Source organism: Rhineura floridana, chromosome 8 (genome assembly GCF_030035675.1).
Source record: "Rhineura floridana isolate rRhiFlo1 chromosome 8, rRhiFlo1.hap2, whole genome shotgun sequence".
In the NCBI taxonomy this organism is placed as follows: domain Eukaryota; kingdom Metazoa; phylum Chordata; class Lepidosauria; order Squamata; family Rhineuridae; genus Rhineura; species Rhineura floridana.
Genome location: NC_084487.1, coordinates 46,629,997 through 46,647,151, shown reverse-complemented (window position 1 = coordinate 46,647,151; position 17,155 = coordinate 46,629,997). Strand labels below are relative to the sequence as shown.

At 44.0% G+C, this 17,155-nt stretch overlaps 1 protein-coding gene across 3 annotated transcripts in view; it reads left to right on the top strand.

Annotated features, from left to right (window-relative positions):
- The window catches only part of ST13 (ST13 Hsp70 interacting protein), a 41,487-nt gene that overhangs the window by 21,168 nt on the left and 3,164 nt on the right, over positions 1-17,155 (top strand). For all 3 annotated transcript variants that reach the window (XM_061639238.1, XM_061639239.1, XM_061639237.1), the window contains exons 9-11: positions 3,854-3,970; positions 4,467-4,518; positions 13,664-13,764. In XM_061639238.1, coding sequence (XP_061495222.1) covers positions 3,854-3,970; positions 4,467-4,518; positions 13,664-13,764 — 270 coding nt within the window. The remainder of the gene's footprint in view (positions 1-3,853; positions 3,971-4,466; positions 4,519-13,663; positions 13,765-17,155) is intronic.

Here is a 17,155-nt window from a genome sequence, read left to right as displayed (position 1 = left end):
CTGGAGTTGGCCCTCAAAATGCAATTATGAGTCTGCCAACTATATTTACTGGTATGTCCCCCTATCTCTTTGGTGGCCAGGGCTTCCCATATGAGGCTTTCTCAGGGAATGGCTGATCCAGGGTGACAAATTATGCATCTTACTGTCTAAATTTATGAGGGCCCAGCTAGGAATTTGCCCACCAATCTGGTTGCTAGGAGGGCCCTTTGGCTAACTTATTGGAGTGTTGACAGTATTTCTCGTAATAATCTGTCTACATCTCTCTTCAAGGGACTTAACTTGTTTGGGGAAGAAAATTTGAATAAAATTTTAGTAGAGATGAAAGACAAAGGAAGGTGATGCCTTTGGCCCCAGAAGAGATTATAAACATACTAACAAGAAATCTTTTTATTCCTTTTATCTACAAAGAGGAGGTTTTCATTATAGGGATTTTCATGGACAGAGGCCAGCTTGAACCAGATCACATTTCCCAGAAATCCAGCCTTTACCAACCCCAAACCTGGACTCAACCAACCCTGGCAGGGGAACAAGCTCTGGTGCCAGGACCCAGGAGGTCGGGGGCAGGCTGTAGGACTTCACTCGGGTCTGGCAGCAGATGACCTCATATGCATGGATAACATACACTGTGTCCCAGGAGCTCAAACTGGAATTCTCCCTCCCACACCATCACTTCTATCCCACACCTGTCCCCAAGGATCAGACCGAGTCTCATAACATGACCCAGCAAATAGAACACCTCCTATCAGCAGAAGCAATAGAGCCAATTCCAGCAGGAGAGGAGGGGATGGGGCTTTACTCCCACCTGTCTCTGGTCTCCCAAAAGGGGGGGGGGCGCCTGGGCAGTTTTAAACCCTTGATCACTCATTCAGTATGTTCTATACAGGACGTTCTGGATGGAAATGTTAAAAGTCTATCACGGAGGCATGGCAGTTATGAGACTTTCCATAGACCTCAAGGAGGCTTATTTACAGGCCCTAATTTTTCCAAACAATCTCAAATTTCTCTGCATTGCTTATGCGCATAGACAGTTTCAGTACAAGGCCATGCCCTTTGGGCTTGCTTCAACACCTCGAGTTTTCACCAAGCTCATGATAGCATTGGTGACACAACTCAGGCAACAGAAAATTCACAAGATTGCCTTTTGATCAGGTCCCCATCACTACTTCAGGCTCAAAGCAATATTCAGCAAACACTGCTGTGTCTGAGGACTCACAGATTCCTCATCAATGCCGGTGAGAGTCATCGGGCTCACCTAGGAGCCTTGATAGACACCTCCACAGGGATTATCACCCCTGCACCAGAGATGATAGCCAAGATCCAGGCCTCAGTCCAGTCTCTCATAGTACACAGATTCGCAGACCTAATGAGCCTACAACATATGCTTCGCCTCCTGATAGATTGTATGGACCTAATTCTGTGGGCCAGAGCTCATAGCAGACAGCTACAGTGGCTCCTGCTTCCCCAATTGGATGCAATTGCAGCCAAAATGCACAAGTCGATCTTGCTGCCTGCAGCTCTTAGACAATCTCTCCAGTGGTCATTGCCTCTTGGACACCTTCTGAAAGGAGTTCCAGTCCTTTTTCCCCAGCGAATTCTGGTCACAACAGCCTTCATGGTGTGCCCACTGCCTGCATCTTACAGCCCAGGGGACCCTGGGCACGGGGAAGAGAAGGCATAGCATAAATTGGTTGGAGCTCAGAGTAGTGGCGCTTTCCATAGACCTTCACAAACACATATTAGTCTTAACTGACAACATTTCAACCAACTGTCATTTGAACAAATGAGGATCCAGACCTCAGCCAGCCAGCAGGGCATCACAGAATGAGCAGCACAGTTTGGACTCTTGACAGCACAACACATCACAGGGGAGCTGAATGTGACAACAGACTTTCTCAGCAGACATCAGATTCACCCGGGGGAATGGACTCTCAGCAACAGAGCATTTGAACTGTTTCAGGTCCATCTGGGGTATCCAGTCTTCAATATCTTTGCATCTTATCTCAAGATCCCTTGCTTTTACTGAAGGTACCGGATTTCAGGAGTAGAAGAGACAGATGCGCTCAACACTCTGTGGCCTCAAGGCCACCTCCTTGCCGTTCCTCCAGCTCCTGTCCTTGCGAAGGTACTTCCAAGAGGTCAGGCTAGAACAGTCAGAGAATGTTCTGGGCCCAGGATGCCATGGTTGTTTGAAATCCTACATCTAGCATTATCTCCTCCACTACTACACCATCTCTCCACAGATCTCACGCAGCATCCCAACAATCATCCAGTTCTTGGATGGCCCAACCAAGCTGCGTGGAGATTGAGTGGCAGATTCTCTGCTAAGCAAGACTAGCACCAGCAGGCATAGTCACTATGTGGGCATCCACTAACAGGATTTATGAGGCAATGTGGAAAGCTTTTCTCTGTGCAAAAAAGAAAACAAAAAACATGGACCTTAAGAAGCTGGAGATTCCAGTCACTTTATGTCTTTTAAAGGACAGCTTATACCAAGCGCTTAAGTTCAATACCTTGAAGCTTCAAGTAGCGGCTCTGTCATCAGTTTGTTCCAGGCCTGGATGAGTGGTGCTCTCAGGCCACCCACATGTTACACATTTTTTACAAGGGGCAACTCTACTTTCTCCACCCATGATTCACAGGTTTCCTTCATGGAACCTAAACAAGGGCCTCAGTGCCCTTACTAAATCTCCTTTTGAGCACTGGCCTTTGTGTCACTATGATTATCTTTTAAAGGAGCAGTTTTGGTGGCTATGATTGCAGCCAGGAAAGTGGCAGAACTCAGTGCTCTGTCCATCCAGGGTGATCTCTGCATTTTTTCATACAGACAAAGTAGTATTCAGGACAGACCCACCTTATATCCCTAAAGCCAATTCTACCTTTCAGAGGTCTGAGGAACTGATCCTCCCTTTCTTTTCCCCTAGCCATCACTTTCATCTGAAAAATTATGGCACAAATTTGGATTTGAGGTGGGCACTTAAAATTTATATTAAATGCAAGAAGACATTTAAGGTGACCACTTGATCAGAGCCTCTATTGCATTAGCTTATGAATCCCAACTGCTTAGGGCTTCTGGTTGCATTACAGTACTTTCCACCAGGCAGCAGCAACTTCTGCAGTTTTAGCCATCAACACCAGCATTGCAGAAATCTGCAGAAAGCTAGGCAGTACCATCTATTCACTAGACACACTATAAAGTGGACACTTGCTCTTCTTCTGAAATGGCCTTTGGATGTCATGTCCTTCAATCAATACTACCTTCATAGTGAGCAGACCTGCAAGTTCCCACCCAAAATGGACTTAAGCTCTGGTAGGTCCCAATGTGGGCTATGTGGGTGAGTCTGCCAGGAAAATGGAACGTCGGTCACTTACCGTGAAGGGTCTTTTTCTGGCAGACGAAGCCCACATAGCCACGCCTCACCCTGCGCTCATCCACTCACTCTGTCAATGCATAGGATCTTCCTATTAGGTTACATGTTATGCTGTTCTGTTTTTTTGAGCAGGGCCTGGTTCTGTGTTAATGTTTTTCTAGGGTTTTACTCCACAGGTCCAGTCTTAGGGCTGGGCGAGAAGGGAAACTGAGGAGGTGCTGAGAGGGATAGGAGGAGGAACATTCAAATTAATGAGAAATTTCCTGCCTGGGCTAGAGGAAGCTGATAACCCAATGTGGGCTATGTGGGCTTCGTCTGCCAGAAAAAGACTTCACGGTAAGTGACCAACGTTCTAATTTTAGCACTAGAGACATAATTGGCAGAATGCATACAAATTAAAACTAGGTATAGTATGTATTGTGCTAAGATGGTATTGTAGAGATGCTTTGAATGTGTATGACAAATACTTACCCTCTGTGCTTCAGGCTCAGAAGATTGTGGAACATAGGAGAAAATATGAAAGAAAGCGTGAAGAAAAAGAAATAAGGGAAAGGATGGAAAGAGTAAAGAAAGCCCGAGAGGAACATGAGAGAGCTCAAAGGGTAAGAGCATAACTATATCCAACAAAGTGTGTATGAATTCCAAAATGCTCTCCAAAAAGAATGGAAGCTCCCTAACCTTCATGAAAAATTGGTTGTTGCTCAATAAGGTATCACAGTTGCAACTGCTAACTTCTGCTTTAGAAGGTCGTATGTTTAACTGAGTCTGTATTTAGTTGCGGAGACCCTCAAAATGATAACAATTGTATGCTTTGTAGCTTGAAGCCCAGAGCTAGAACTGAGTGAGGGCACAGCAGAAAACTTGAGCGTTAAAATAAACATCAAAAGTATTTTCTTTTAAAAACTCACTTATTCCTCAGTGGGGCTAGAATTTGAGTGTTTCATTGGAGTGAAGCAGTAGCGCAGAACATCAGCATTTCTGCAGCATACAGGTACCTGCATTGTAGGCTTTGGATCCAGTTGTAATAGTCTGTTTTCTATAGACCAGCTGGAGTAATTGGACAGCAAGTGACAATTTCTTACGGTTCTTTGATTGCAGGAGGAAGAGGCTCGACGACAGTCAGGAGGACCTCAGTTTGGTGGCTTTCCAGGTAGGTGTTTATTTCAAAGGGTTAATAAGTACAGATAGAAGGTAACTATATGACTTTATGAATCTCGTCCATAGCATTTTGTTTAACTCACTACTGGGGCAAAAGGAAAGCTGTACTTATGTGTTTTGATTTTTCAAAGCAAGAGGGAAAGATAGACTCTAGCAGTCAAGTAAGTGAAGGGAATAAATAACTACTACTATTTATAGCAAAAAAAACCCCACCCAGTACAATGGCCCAGGAGACTGTGAAAGTGACATGGGGCTACATGAAAGGGAGAGTGTGTTGAAGCCTGAGGAACTTCAGCCATATCATCCTGCCCACACTCTCAGAGACTCTTTGCTCCTTGCTAGAAGTGAAGCTGAGATTCTTTGCTCCTTGCTAGAGGGGAAGCAGTTCACAACTAAAGAGAGAGCCTTTTGGGGCATGGCACCCTATGTATTGGTAACCACTCCATGGAGGCTCACTACACCCCAGTATTGCTTTCTTTCAGACACTAGTCAAAACCTTTTTTTATTCTTCATATATTTTAAGCATTTTAATATCTTCCTGACTACTACTACTATGTGGTTGATTGTTTCTTGAACCCCTAATTTTGTGAACTGCCCTGGAACCAAATCTAGTGAAGGGTGGTATATAAATTACTAAACTTGGTGACAGCAAATCTTTTACAAATTGTGTACACTGTATAATTGTTGCATGTGCACCCTTCATCTTCATAAAGCATTTTACTTTATGGATAAGTCATCTGAAGCATTTACAATTTACTGTGTTGCAGTAATCTTTCACATTGAATTAGCTATAGAGGGCATTATAATATGTTTCTTTTTTATAAAGACAAAACCTTGAGGTGGCATAACTATTTAACAGGTAACCTTCAGCTGAAAGAGACTATGTTTGGATACTGATCTGGGACAGCTAAGTGTGTATTGAAACATAGGATAAAGTCTTGGCCTTCTATTCAAGAACTTGCCCTACTGGCTTGTCGTGGAATTTATGACTGAGTTCTTTTTTGAGGAGACTTAATAACGAAGCCAAAGCCTGTTTTAAGGTTGTTTATTTAGCTAAGCGCTTAGCCAGAGTAGAGTACAGGACTCAACTCTCTTCCCCAAAGTGGTGGTTAGTTACAGACAGTTATATACCTCTTCTTCCGTCACAATCATGGCAACAGTTACATTGCTTTTTCTCTATGTTACAATGCTACAATGATGCTCTGCCCCCCTGTACCATCCATCCTCCCTCCGTTCCTGCAATATCAGTGTCCTTGGCATATTTTCACTACAACAGCACTTTTCTCTATTGTCTACGTGACTCCCTGTTGAGGGAGAATGGCAGTCAGACTTGTTCAATATTGATCGAAATCCACCTCACTCCCCCCTGTGGGACTCCCTTCGAGTCCCATCCCAATTTGCATGATAGATAACACCTCCTCTTCCTCCTCCATCCGTTGCCGATCAAATTCCAAGTACATTTGTTTCACTTCAGCTGGTGTTAACATTTGGGTGGTCTTTTGCATGGTATTCTTTAAACAAAACAATACACAATTAACCAAGATATACACGGCAAAGAGGAACAACATACCCAACAATAGTCCTAAGAGGATTGATTTTATCCAGTCTCTCAGGCCACCGAACCAATCCCCTGGACTCCATTGCCACCCAGAGGTTTTAACCTCATGCACCTTAGATGCTAATAGGCGAATATTATCGATAGATCCGGTGATATTTACAGAGCCGTCAACGATGTAAGTGCAGCATTCTGGGCCAATAAGGCCGCAGACTCCGCCTTGTGATGTCAAAAGATAGTCCAACGCTATGCGGTTTTGTAAAACAAACTGTCGGATCTGTTTAAGTTCAGTGTTAATCATAGTAAGGGCATCAGCAGTTTCATTCATGAAGTTCTCCAGCAGAGTACAAATTCTTAAGATATCTAAATGGTTTGCCCCTGCCCCATAAAAGGGGAAAATACCTTGTAGCCAGGACTCACCTGGAGCTTTAAGATCTTTATACGCGTCCAGGTTTTATGACTTGGGGCTACCCTTCGATAATTTCGTATCAGACCCTTAGGAAAGGTGTCCACAATTCTGATTCCAGGGGCTAAAAGTCCAATATAACAAGTTCCTTTTGAGTTAATGGGTAATTTCTTCCAGGCCTTGTGTCCACAGATCCACCAATAACTATGTGTTGTTCCCATTAAGGGAGGAAGGATGTGAGCAAATCCATCTTGTCTCACCCCTTCCTCGCCATACATAAGCATGGCTGTGGTGGCTTCTTCTTGAGTACAGGTTTCATTGTAATATGAGAACCACTGGTGCCCGAGAGCCACACACAATGGTTCCATTACCCTCCGCCTGTTCCTCATAATTGGCCCAGTGGAGTTACTAAGACTCCATCTACCTTTGGCTCGATGAAGGACCCATTCACACTGGCTGCTACCAATGAATGTTTCTCCCATGAACTTTAAACAAAGTTCGCCTCTTGTCCATCCGGACAGGGCTACATACTGAGTAGTATCAAGAGTTTTCAGAGACTCATCACGTTTGAGCCATTCATCTGAAACAAGACCAGTTGCATTCAGAGGTATTCCTATCAGTGGGATACCTTCCTTTTCATAAGTTGGGGTGTGCATACAGATCCAGCAAGTACTCTTGTTCATTCCTCTAGCGAGATTGACCATTAGCCTCAGGTATGTATTTCTACTTGAATCAGGATGTCCTTTAAAAAGGAGGCTATACAATATTAAGAAAGCAAGGCTAACTCCCGCAGGAGCCATATTAGAATTGTGATTATAAGAAATACCAAGCAAACAGCAATAAAGCCAAACTTTTCTCTAGCAATACAAGTCACCGGCCTCCCCACCTTGGTGTGAGAAGGTCCAAAAGAGTCCAATGGGCTATGTGCTACTTCGATAAGCTCAAAGTCGATCTGGGGAGTTGATCTACCGAAGGGGTTGCACCTCATTGGCTCTAAAATGGATAGATGTTATTTGTGTTGTCTTCTCAGACACTCTTCGGTTTCGTAGTCCTAACTTCTCCCAGGTAGATAGGATGTCACTCACGAAGTCCTCTGGCAGCGCAGGGGCCTCTCCTCAAATGGTAGGGATGGTGGTCCTTAGGAAGGGACTCCTTTCCCTTGGTCTTTCCTCCTGGTGTCCTGTCAGGATCCTGCTGGCCTCTCTCACTCTTGCCTGGCGGCTGGGCCTTTTGACAATGGGATGCGTGTATCCAAGCTGTCCTCTCAGCGATACGCACTGCGGTAAAGGTCGTCAAGAGTATCTGAAAAGGACCCGACCATCGAGGCTGAAGGCAATCTTTTCTCTGAAATTCACGAACCAGGATCCAATCGCCAGGTTGGAACCGATGAGCAGGCACGTCTAGCGGGACAGGAGCGGCTTCCTGGACCTGGGAGGAAAGAGTTCTCAACATTTTTGCAAGATTAGTGCAGTAGACCAGGAGTTCCTCCTGGCCTTCCAACAAAGGTTGTAACTGAGCTGGTCTGGGAGCCACCCCCACTCTCATGGGGCGGCCAAAGAGAATTTCATGTGGTGTAAGCCCATGTTTTCTGTTTGGCGCATTTCGCATCCCCATGAGAACTAATGGGAGTGCATCTGGCCAAGATAGGTCAGTTTCAGCACACATTTTTGCTAGTCTCATTTTCAAAGACTGGTTGCAGCATTCAACAAAAGCAGATGATTGGGGATGGTATGGAGTGTGTAATTTATACTGGATGCCTAAGGCTTGGCAAAGCTGTTGTACTACTTTAGCTGTAAAGTGAGTACCTTGATCAGAATCCAATTGGACAGGTAAGCCAAATCGGGGGATGATGTGTTTAAGCAGTGCCTTGGAGACAGCTGCGGCATCTGCGTGTCGTGATGGAAATGCTTCTACCCAACCAGAAAAATGACAGATGGTGACCAATACATATCTGTAGTTCTGGCATTTCTATGAAGTCCAATTGAACATGCTGAAATGGTCCATAGGCCCAAGGAGTGGTGCCAGTAAGAGGACGTTCTGGTTTGCCAACATTGTTTTTTAAACACACTGAACAAGTGGATGCCACTTGGGCCAAAACAGGTGTAATCTTAGGAGCAAACCAGACAGTTGAAATTTGCAATAGCATCCCCCTTTTGCTCAGGTGAGAAGAGTGATGAGTCGCCTGAGCAAGAGGAAAAAGAAGCGCTTGTGGGGCTACAAAGCGGCCTGAGACATCCCTCCAGACAGAGTCAGGATGTAAGCGACAGCCAAAGCGGACCCAAAGATTTTTTTCATGCTCTGGGGCAGCTTCCTGAAGCAAAGCTCATGTAGCCTCTGTGGCACGGAATGCGTTCTACCAACTTCGATTGGTAGCCCAGCTACGTCCCTACCTGAGTAAGGAGGATCTTACATCAGTAGTACATGCTCTGGTAACCTCACATTTGGATTACTGTAATGCGCTCTACGTAGGGCTACCTCTGAAGATGGTTCGGAAGCTACAGCTGGTGCAAAATGCGGCGGCCAGACTGCTCAGAAGAACGAAGCGGTCTGACCATATAACACCTGTTTTGGCCCGCTTGCACTGGCTTCCAGTACGCTTCCGGGCCAAATTCAAAGTGTTGGTATTAACCTATAAAGCCTTATACGGCGCGGGACCTCAATATCTGTCGGAACGCCTCTCCCGCTATGAACCGGCTCATACACTACGGTCTGCTACGAAGGCCCTCCTCCGGGTCCCGACTCATAGGGAGGCCCGGAGGGCAGTGACAAGATCAAGGGCCTTCTCAGTGGTGGCCCCCAAACTATAGAATAGTCTCTCCGAGGAGGTTTGCCTGGCGCCGACACTATCATCCTTTCGGCGCCAGGTTAAAACCTTTCTCTACTCCGAGGCATTTTAATTTTTTGTTAATGATTGTAATGTTTGTAATTTGATTTTAGCCTTTGCTGTTTTTAGACTGTGAAATTTGATTTTAGACTGATGTTTTGTATTATATTGTATTTTATTGTATCTATGTTCACCGCCCAGAGAGCTATTGCTAGTCGGGCGGTATATAAGTTTTAAAAATAAATAAATAAAATAAATAAAGCAAGTTCTGGTAGCTCAGGAACAGATGAGGGGAGGAGAATCATCTGAGAAGGAAGGTGGGGAGAAGGAGGTGCACTAAGGGCAGCAGCCTTAGCAGCGGCATCCGCCATGCGGTTGCCACGGCTAACAGGATCAGTAGCAGTGGTATGGGCAGAGCAGTGCATAATAGCAATAGAATTAGGAAGTTGAAGAGCAGACAGTAAAGCAGAAATAAGAGCTGAATGGGAAATTTGTGTTCCAGCTGAAGTCAAGAATCCTCTGTGTGACCAAATTTGACCCACGAAATGACAGGTTTTGAAAGCATAAGAAGAGTCTGTATAGATATTAGCCGAGCAACTGGATGCCAAAATGCAGGCTCTCTGTAGAGCCACAAGCTCTGCAGCTTGGGCAGACCGGAGAGTAGGTAGAGAAAAGGCTTCTAGGACTTCATGTGGAGAGCACACAGCATAGCCAATTCTTAGGACTCCTGTGTCATCTCTGAAGCAGGAGCCATCTGTGAAAAGGATAAGATCAGGGTTATCTAGAGGAATGTCACGAAGGTCAGGGCGAGGGATGGAGAGATGTTCAACAACCTGCAAACAATCATGGGGAGGAATTGAATGAGTTTCTCCATCAGAGGGAAGGGGCAACAGAGAAGCATGGTTGAGAGGAGGACAGCGTTCAAAGATCAGATTAGGAGGAGTTAATAGAGTAGTTTCATAAGAAGTTTGACGTTGAGAAGAAAGGAACTGAGTTTTTCTGTGGAGCAGTAGGGAATGGACAGAATGGGGAACCTGCAGGGTTAGGGGATGGCATTGGACCAGGTCATCAGATTTCCGAAGTAGGACAGCTGCAGCAATGAGAGCTCGGAGACAAGGTGGGAAGCCTTTTGCCACAGGATCAAGTTCAGTACTGTAATAAGCAATAGGGCGTAATTTAGACGCAAAGGGTTGACAGAGTACTCCAGAAGCAAAGCCCTCACGTTCATGGCAGTAGAGGGAGAAGGGTTTGTCATAGTCTGGGTGGCCCAAAGCAGGAGCTTGAGCCAATGCTTTCTTCAGGAAAGTGAAAGCCTGTTCACAGTCTGCAATCCAGGGAAGGGGGCCGTGGAGTTCTCTTGCTGTAAGAGTAGTCAGAGGTTTAGTAAGGGTAGAGAAGTTAGGTATCCAGTGTCTACAATAATTAGCAGCTCCTAAAAACCCACGAAGTTGGCGTTTGGTCTGTGGCCTGGGAATATTCAAAACAGATGAGATGCGATCCTGAGCAAGTTGATACTGGCCTTGGGAGATGCGATGTCCCAGATAGACAACCTCAGGTTGACAGAATTGTAGTTTAGCCCGTGAAATTTTGTGTCCCTTGTTTGCCAGTTGCTGGAGAAGCTAAAAAGAGTCATTAAGGCAGTCCTGGTGCATTTGCGATGCTATTATCAAGTCATCCATATAATACACCAGCGCAGAGTTGGAGGGGAAGTTGAGGGTGTCTAAGTCCTTTTTTAATGCTTGAGCAAAGTAACATGGACTATCTCAGAATCCTTGAGGCAATCTAGACCAACAAAGTTGAGAATTTTCCCAGGAAAAGGCGAACAGGAACCAGGAGTCAGGGTGCAGGGGTATAGAGAAGAAAGCAGAACAGAGATCTACAACTGTAAAGGTTGTGGCAGTGGCAGGGATAGAAGTTAGGATAGTTGCAGGGTTTGGGACAACAGGGTGAATAGGAATAACAAAAGAATTAATAATTCTCAAATCTTGCACAAAACGGAAGATGGGTCTTCCCTGAGCATCAAAGCGCCCCTCCTTTCTTACAGGGAGGATTGGAGTGTTACAAGGCGAGGTTGTTGGGACCAGAATACCTTGGGATTTGAAAGATTCAATAACTGGTCGAATACCATCAATAGCTTCTGAAGAAAGGGGGTACTGCTTTACTGAGGGGAAGGGTCTGTTTTTGGGGTACTGAATCACCACTGGCTCAGCAGACCAGACCATTTCCACATCATTAGCATCTGTAGCCCAAAGAGAAAGGGGTAAGGTTAAAAGAACAGACTCATCCTTATCTCAGCTGGTGAGGTTAGGACGGCAACTAAAGAATGTACGTTGGATGCAGGAACATCCAAGTACACCCCATCAGGTGTGCAGTAAATAGTAGCCCTAAGTTTGCAAAGGAGATCTCGTCCCAACAAATTCGCTGGAGGGCTGGAAGACAGAAGAAAAACATGGTCAGCAAGGAGAGGTCCCAAAGCTACAGCAGTGGGAGCAGACAGCTAAGTATCAGGTTTGCCAGAAATTCCAGTAGCAGAGACTGTTTCACCAGAGACAGGAAGAGTGTAGTCAGCAGTACGCACAGTAGATAGAGAAGCACCTGTATCAATGAGAAAAGGAAGGGTTTTACCAGCAACAGTTAAATTAATAAAGAGCATCAGAAGTAACAGGGGAAACTGAAAGACATTGAAGAGAATCAACACCTTGCCCTGAGCTTAGTCATTGCTGTTGAATTTCCTGAGTTTGGAATGGTTTTGCATCAATATTTGGAAATCTTGGTGTTAGGGCGCCACCTGCTGTTGGACGAAGGGAACACTCGTTTTTCCAGTGGCCTCGTTGACGACAGTACATACACACATCACGTGGGAGGGGTGAAGGGGGCATTCCCTGACCTCTTCCCCGACCCCGCCCACTGGAAGGCGGTTGATTGTAACTTCCTCGTTGAGCCATTTGCTCTCTGCCACGGCTGGGACGCTGATACTCAGAGAGCTGGAGAGCCAAGGGATTTTTTCTTTTTACTTAGATCAGCCTGCTGCTGATCGAAAATCTGAGTAACGGCTTTAACTACAGCAGTTGCAGGCATCCCTGCCCATTCCAGCATAACAGTCTCAAGATGTTTGCACACAGAGGATTGGAGCCCATTTACAAAGGTTCCAACTACCAAGCCATTTAAGTCTGCATTTGTCGTATTGACTCCTCCATGGCGCCTAAGGATCAGGCACAGGCGGGTGTAGTAATCACCCGGATTTTCTTTCTCGCCCTGTTTACAGAGCTCTACCTGGTTCCAGTCTAATTTTGTCAGCTGTACTTCCAGACATGCCTTAGCCAAGCGAGTGCATAAGTTGGCTAAGTGAGTTCTCTCAGCTTGGGTAGAATGCCCTGGATCTTCAGATGGCCATGCAAGCTCCGCATTGCCTTCCCCTACTCCTGTTTTTGCTGAGGGAAAATGGCAGTCAGACTTGTTCAGTATTGATCGAAATCCACCTCAGGCTATAGGAGGCTTCCAGTGAATGATAAAATGCTAGTGCATAACATATATGCACATGGGATATATTCTGCTGCAAGATTTGCACCCCCAAAAGCCTTCATTGGCACCATGGTGCCAGTGGATGCTGGGTTGCTGACCCTCAACTGGCCATGTGGAGTTGGCAGCATGCACTTGCTTCACCCCATGTAGGGGCTCTGTGTGTGTGTCTGAGAGGGGGGGATGTGACTATGAGAGAGGAAAGCAGAGGTATGTATGTATATGTGAGGGAGAAATGTATGGGGGTAGAGGGAAGTCTGAATGTGTGATCTCTGTTTATGCATGATCTAAAAGAGGGAGAGGTGCACTTTTGTAAAGAGATGTGTGGCTGTATTTATGTGAATTGTATGTATACGAGACAGAAAAATGTCATGAGGGTCTGCTCTGTAAGTGTGTGGTGTGTGTCTGCATGAAAGCAAGTGAATGTGGTGTGGCCAACTTGTATTTTTTTTCCTGGTACAGAAGAATGCTCCGTGTTGTTAGACAGCACCAACCTCATTGTGTGTGCGGGGGAGGGTATCAATATTGTGTGATCTCTACAGTTAGGAACAGCAGGACATAGCTGACTTCCCACGGTAAGCATGAGGTTGTCGGGGTGGGGGTGGGATGTAAGCAGCAATGACTGTACTCTCCAATGTTGTATTAAACCACACCCCACATCAGCCATGTTGTGTTTATTCCATGCTTGTCATGGTAGCTAGGTTGTGTTATGCCATGTCCCATAGCAGCCATTTTGTGACTAGCACCCACAGTGCTTTCTTACAATTCAAAATGTGCCCACTAGTCTAAAAAGGTTGTTGTCCCCAGCTCTAAGTAATTCTTTACAATTGCAGGTAATTTTCCTGGTGGAATGCCTGGTGGCATGCCTGGAATGGGGGGCATGCCTGGTCTCAATGAAATTCTGAGTGACCCTGAAGTTCTTGCAGCCATGCAGGTGAGGACATAGAATAAAAACAAGAACGACTGAGAAATGTATGAAGCCATGATTCTTCGTAGGAGCTGTGCCTACTCCTTAAGGATCTTGCCCCAAATATTTAATTATTCCACTGTTCATATATTTTCAGATATTTTTATTTTGCTATAAAAATGTGTTAAGATGACGTTTATTTGTCCTCGGTAACAAATGAAGTTTCCTAACATGAGTAGTCCTACCTGCAAGTAAAACAGCTTGCGAATACAATTTTCAATAATTGTTCATTCAACAGAACTCTCTTTCGCATAATTTTTGCATTCTGTAGTTATACCTTTATCTTTCTGCTTCCTCTGACAGTTTAAAAATTAATCATGCAATTGGCAAACCACTTTTAGAATGACAGTTCTGTTATCCAGGTGTAATAGTTGGATTTTGGACAAATAGAAATCACTGATACATCATTATGAAGTCTTGGCATGGTACACTATTTTACTTTCTATAGAGTTTTGATTTGCTCCCAAAAGCAAAATACTAGCCTAGAAGGATGGATGATGCTTTTAAGTAGAATATCTTCATTTTCTGTTTTAAAGGCTGAATTTAGAGTAAGTATATATATCCTATGCTGAACTAGAGCAGTTATTTTATATTGGTGGAGAACCATTCCACTTGTTAACCTCAGAACAAATCAGTTAGTTTGTGAATTAAATGTGAGGTAGGTCTAAAATGAATATTTCATAAAGTTAATGTTTCTGCTATCTATTTTGATCACTGGATTAGATAAAAATGTATCTTTTAAATGGCTTCTATTTTGAATACCTTAATTTAGAATGTTAAACCATTTAATCTTTCTTTCTGGTTAGCAGTTGTAGAAATGATTCATTTTCATAGTAGTGCTTTGTTTTACTACAATGCAGCCATGACAGTTGTCATTAACATACCTTGTTTTCAATGCCTGAATGATTATAATAATATTTATGTTGATGTATCTTCTGTGATTTATGAACAAAAAGCAGCGATAATTACTGATACAAGGTTCTTCTAAAAACACTTATTTCTGTGTTCTGTACTTCCAAAATTTTTCATAAGGTCTGTTCTCTATATCTGTTGGAGATTGTATTGTGCATCATAACAGTCTGAATCCTAAATCACAGACATAGGGGCTTGTGGTGAGAGTAATGCAGTTTAAGCCAAGTTTACAAAGTAAAGCAGTACATTTGTATTTCAAAATGTGGGATGGATAGCTTTTGGTTTACCAAGCCAGTATAATCTTCCAAGCTTGCAGAGAACTATATGAAGTGCAAAGTCTTGTCTAGTCCACAGTTCCTAGATACTGCCTGAGATTTCCCACTTGGAATTCTGAAGATCCCAAATTATGCACCAGATACCAGGCTTCTTGCTTGTGTTGGAGTTACATCAGTATGCAAGAACACAATGTAAATCCAAGCTCTAATTTTAATTGTGCTGGATATAACAACTGAACACCAGAATACTTTGATCAAGATGGTAAATAATTAAGGTAACCTATAATAGTCTCAGCCTGAGGCAAAATGCTTTTTTGAGGCAGAATTAAGCTGTGGCTTTTTTACAGTATTTACATGAATTGTTCTTAACTAGAATTGAAAACAGCATGCTTTTTGAACCGTATAAGATGCCTGTCATGTTTCTTTAAATCTTTAGAACTTTAAAACCGGTCTGGATAGCTTCACACTGCATTTTTCTGCCACAGAACAGCAGTTGACTCACTAGCAGTTCTCATGTTGATTGCAAGGGGCAGTTCAGGGCTGTTGCTTTTTCAGTTCAGGGAGGGCCTTCTTGGTGGTTCATCCCTAGATGAGATTTGTTATGCAGTGACATGGTGGCGCCCCATTTGTGGAATGCCCTTCCTCTCGAGATATGGCTGCCACTGCCCCTTCTTTGAAGACACACTTATATGCTTAGATATTTGTGACGAGTTAATGTTCAGACTAGGTTAAGGTACAGTTATTTCTGTGGGTGTTGCAAGTATTGATTTGTCTGCTTTTGTTTTATGCTATTATTGTTTTGGCTGATTGTATTGCTATGTCTTTAAAGTGTTTATGATATCTTGTCCCGGAATTATTTACAGTAATGGCTGAACTAGAAATATTTTAAGTCAGGCAGCCTCCAAGTCTCCCAACTTCAAGAAGGCCAAGGCACTCATTTTCCCTTGTAAATGATTTCTGCTTCATAGTGGAGCAAGGCTAAACATTTCAGCATATGCGTAGAGAGGAATTCTGCTTTGATCAAGAGATGCAGCTGCAAAACTATTCATACAGTAGGGCACTGTTGCTAATTTCTTCCAAAAATAAGTTTTTTTGCATAAGTCTAACACTGGAGGGGTGCTTACAAGGAAGATATACAAGAGCTACTGCTCTCTAATGCAAGAGCTTTATTTTTTAAATTTTCTGTTCTACCTGTTTCTCCAAGGAGACTCAAAGCAGCTAACAAACAGTTATAAAAACACTGCTATCTAAAAACCCGCAGTAGACATTCAAATTAATTATCAATATTCAATCTGTTTAACAGGTTCTAGCAATGAGGCAGCAAAGTTACACAATTAATCAAAGCCTTTTTCAAAAAGTCAGGTCTTCAACTGCCTGAAACAGTATAGTGATAGGGCCTTATGGACTCTCTTGGCAAGGCATTTCATAGGATAGCAGCGACAATAGAAAATGTCTTACCCCTGGTTGACACTAGCCTCACCTCATGAGTTTGAGGGATTTGCAGCAGCACCTCAGATGATGATCAGACCATGCAGCCACATATGGAAGGAGGGATTTTTTAAAGTATCCAGATCCCAAGCCATTAACAACTTTAAGGATTAAGACCGGTACCTTGAACTGAGCCTGGATACCAACTGAAGCTGGGGAAAAAGTACTGACTGCTACCAGTATCAAACAGGAGCATTGGATCAAGGAGTGCTATGTACCTTCTCTTGCAGCAGAATGTAATCCCATTTGAAAGTGGCTGTAAACTCAACCCCGAGTCATGCTGTCCACCTATCAACACTGCTTCTGTTTTTGTCTGGACTAAGTGTCAGCTTGTTGCACCCCATCCAGACCTTCACAGACAGCAGCTCAGCCTTTCAGCTGCCTCCGTAGAATCAGATGAAAACAAGAGAGAGAGTTGGGGATTATCAGCATGCTGATGATTTTGCAATCTAAATCTCTGGGTGACCTCTCCTAGCAGCTTCATGTACATGTTAAATATTGTAGGGCACAAGATTGAACCCTGCAGAACCCCATGGGCACCAGGCCATGAAGAAAAGCATCAGTCCCCCAGCACCATTTTCTAGGCCCTGTCCTTCAAGAATGAGCAGAGTCAGTTCAATACCATATTCCCGATTCCTATGTCTTCAAGATGGTTGATGGTTCTGAACCAAGAGGTTCAGGAG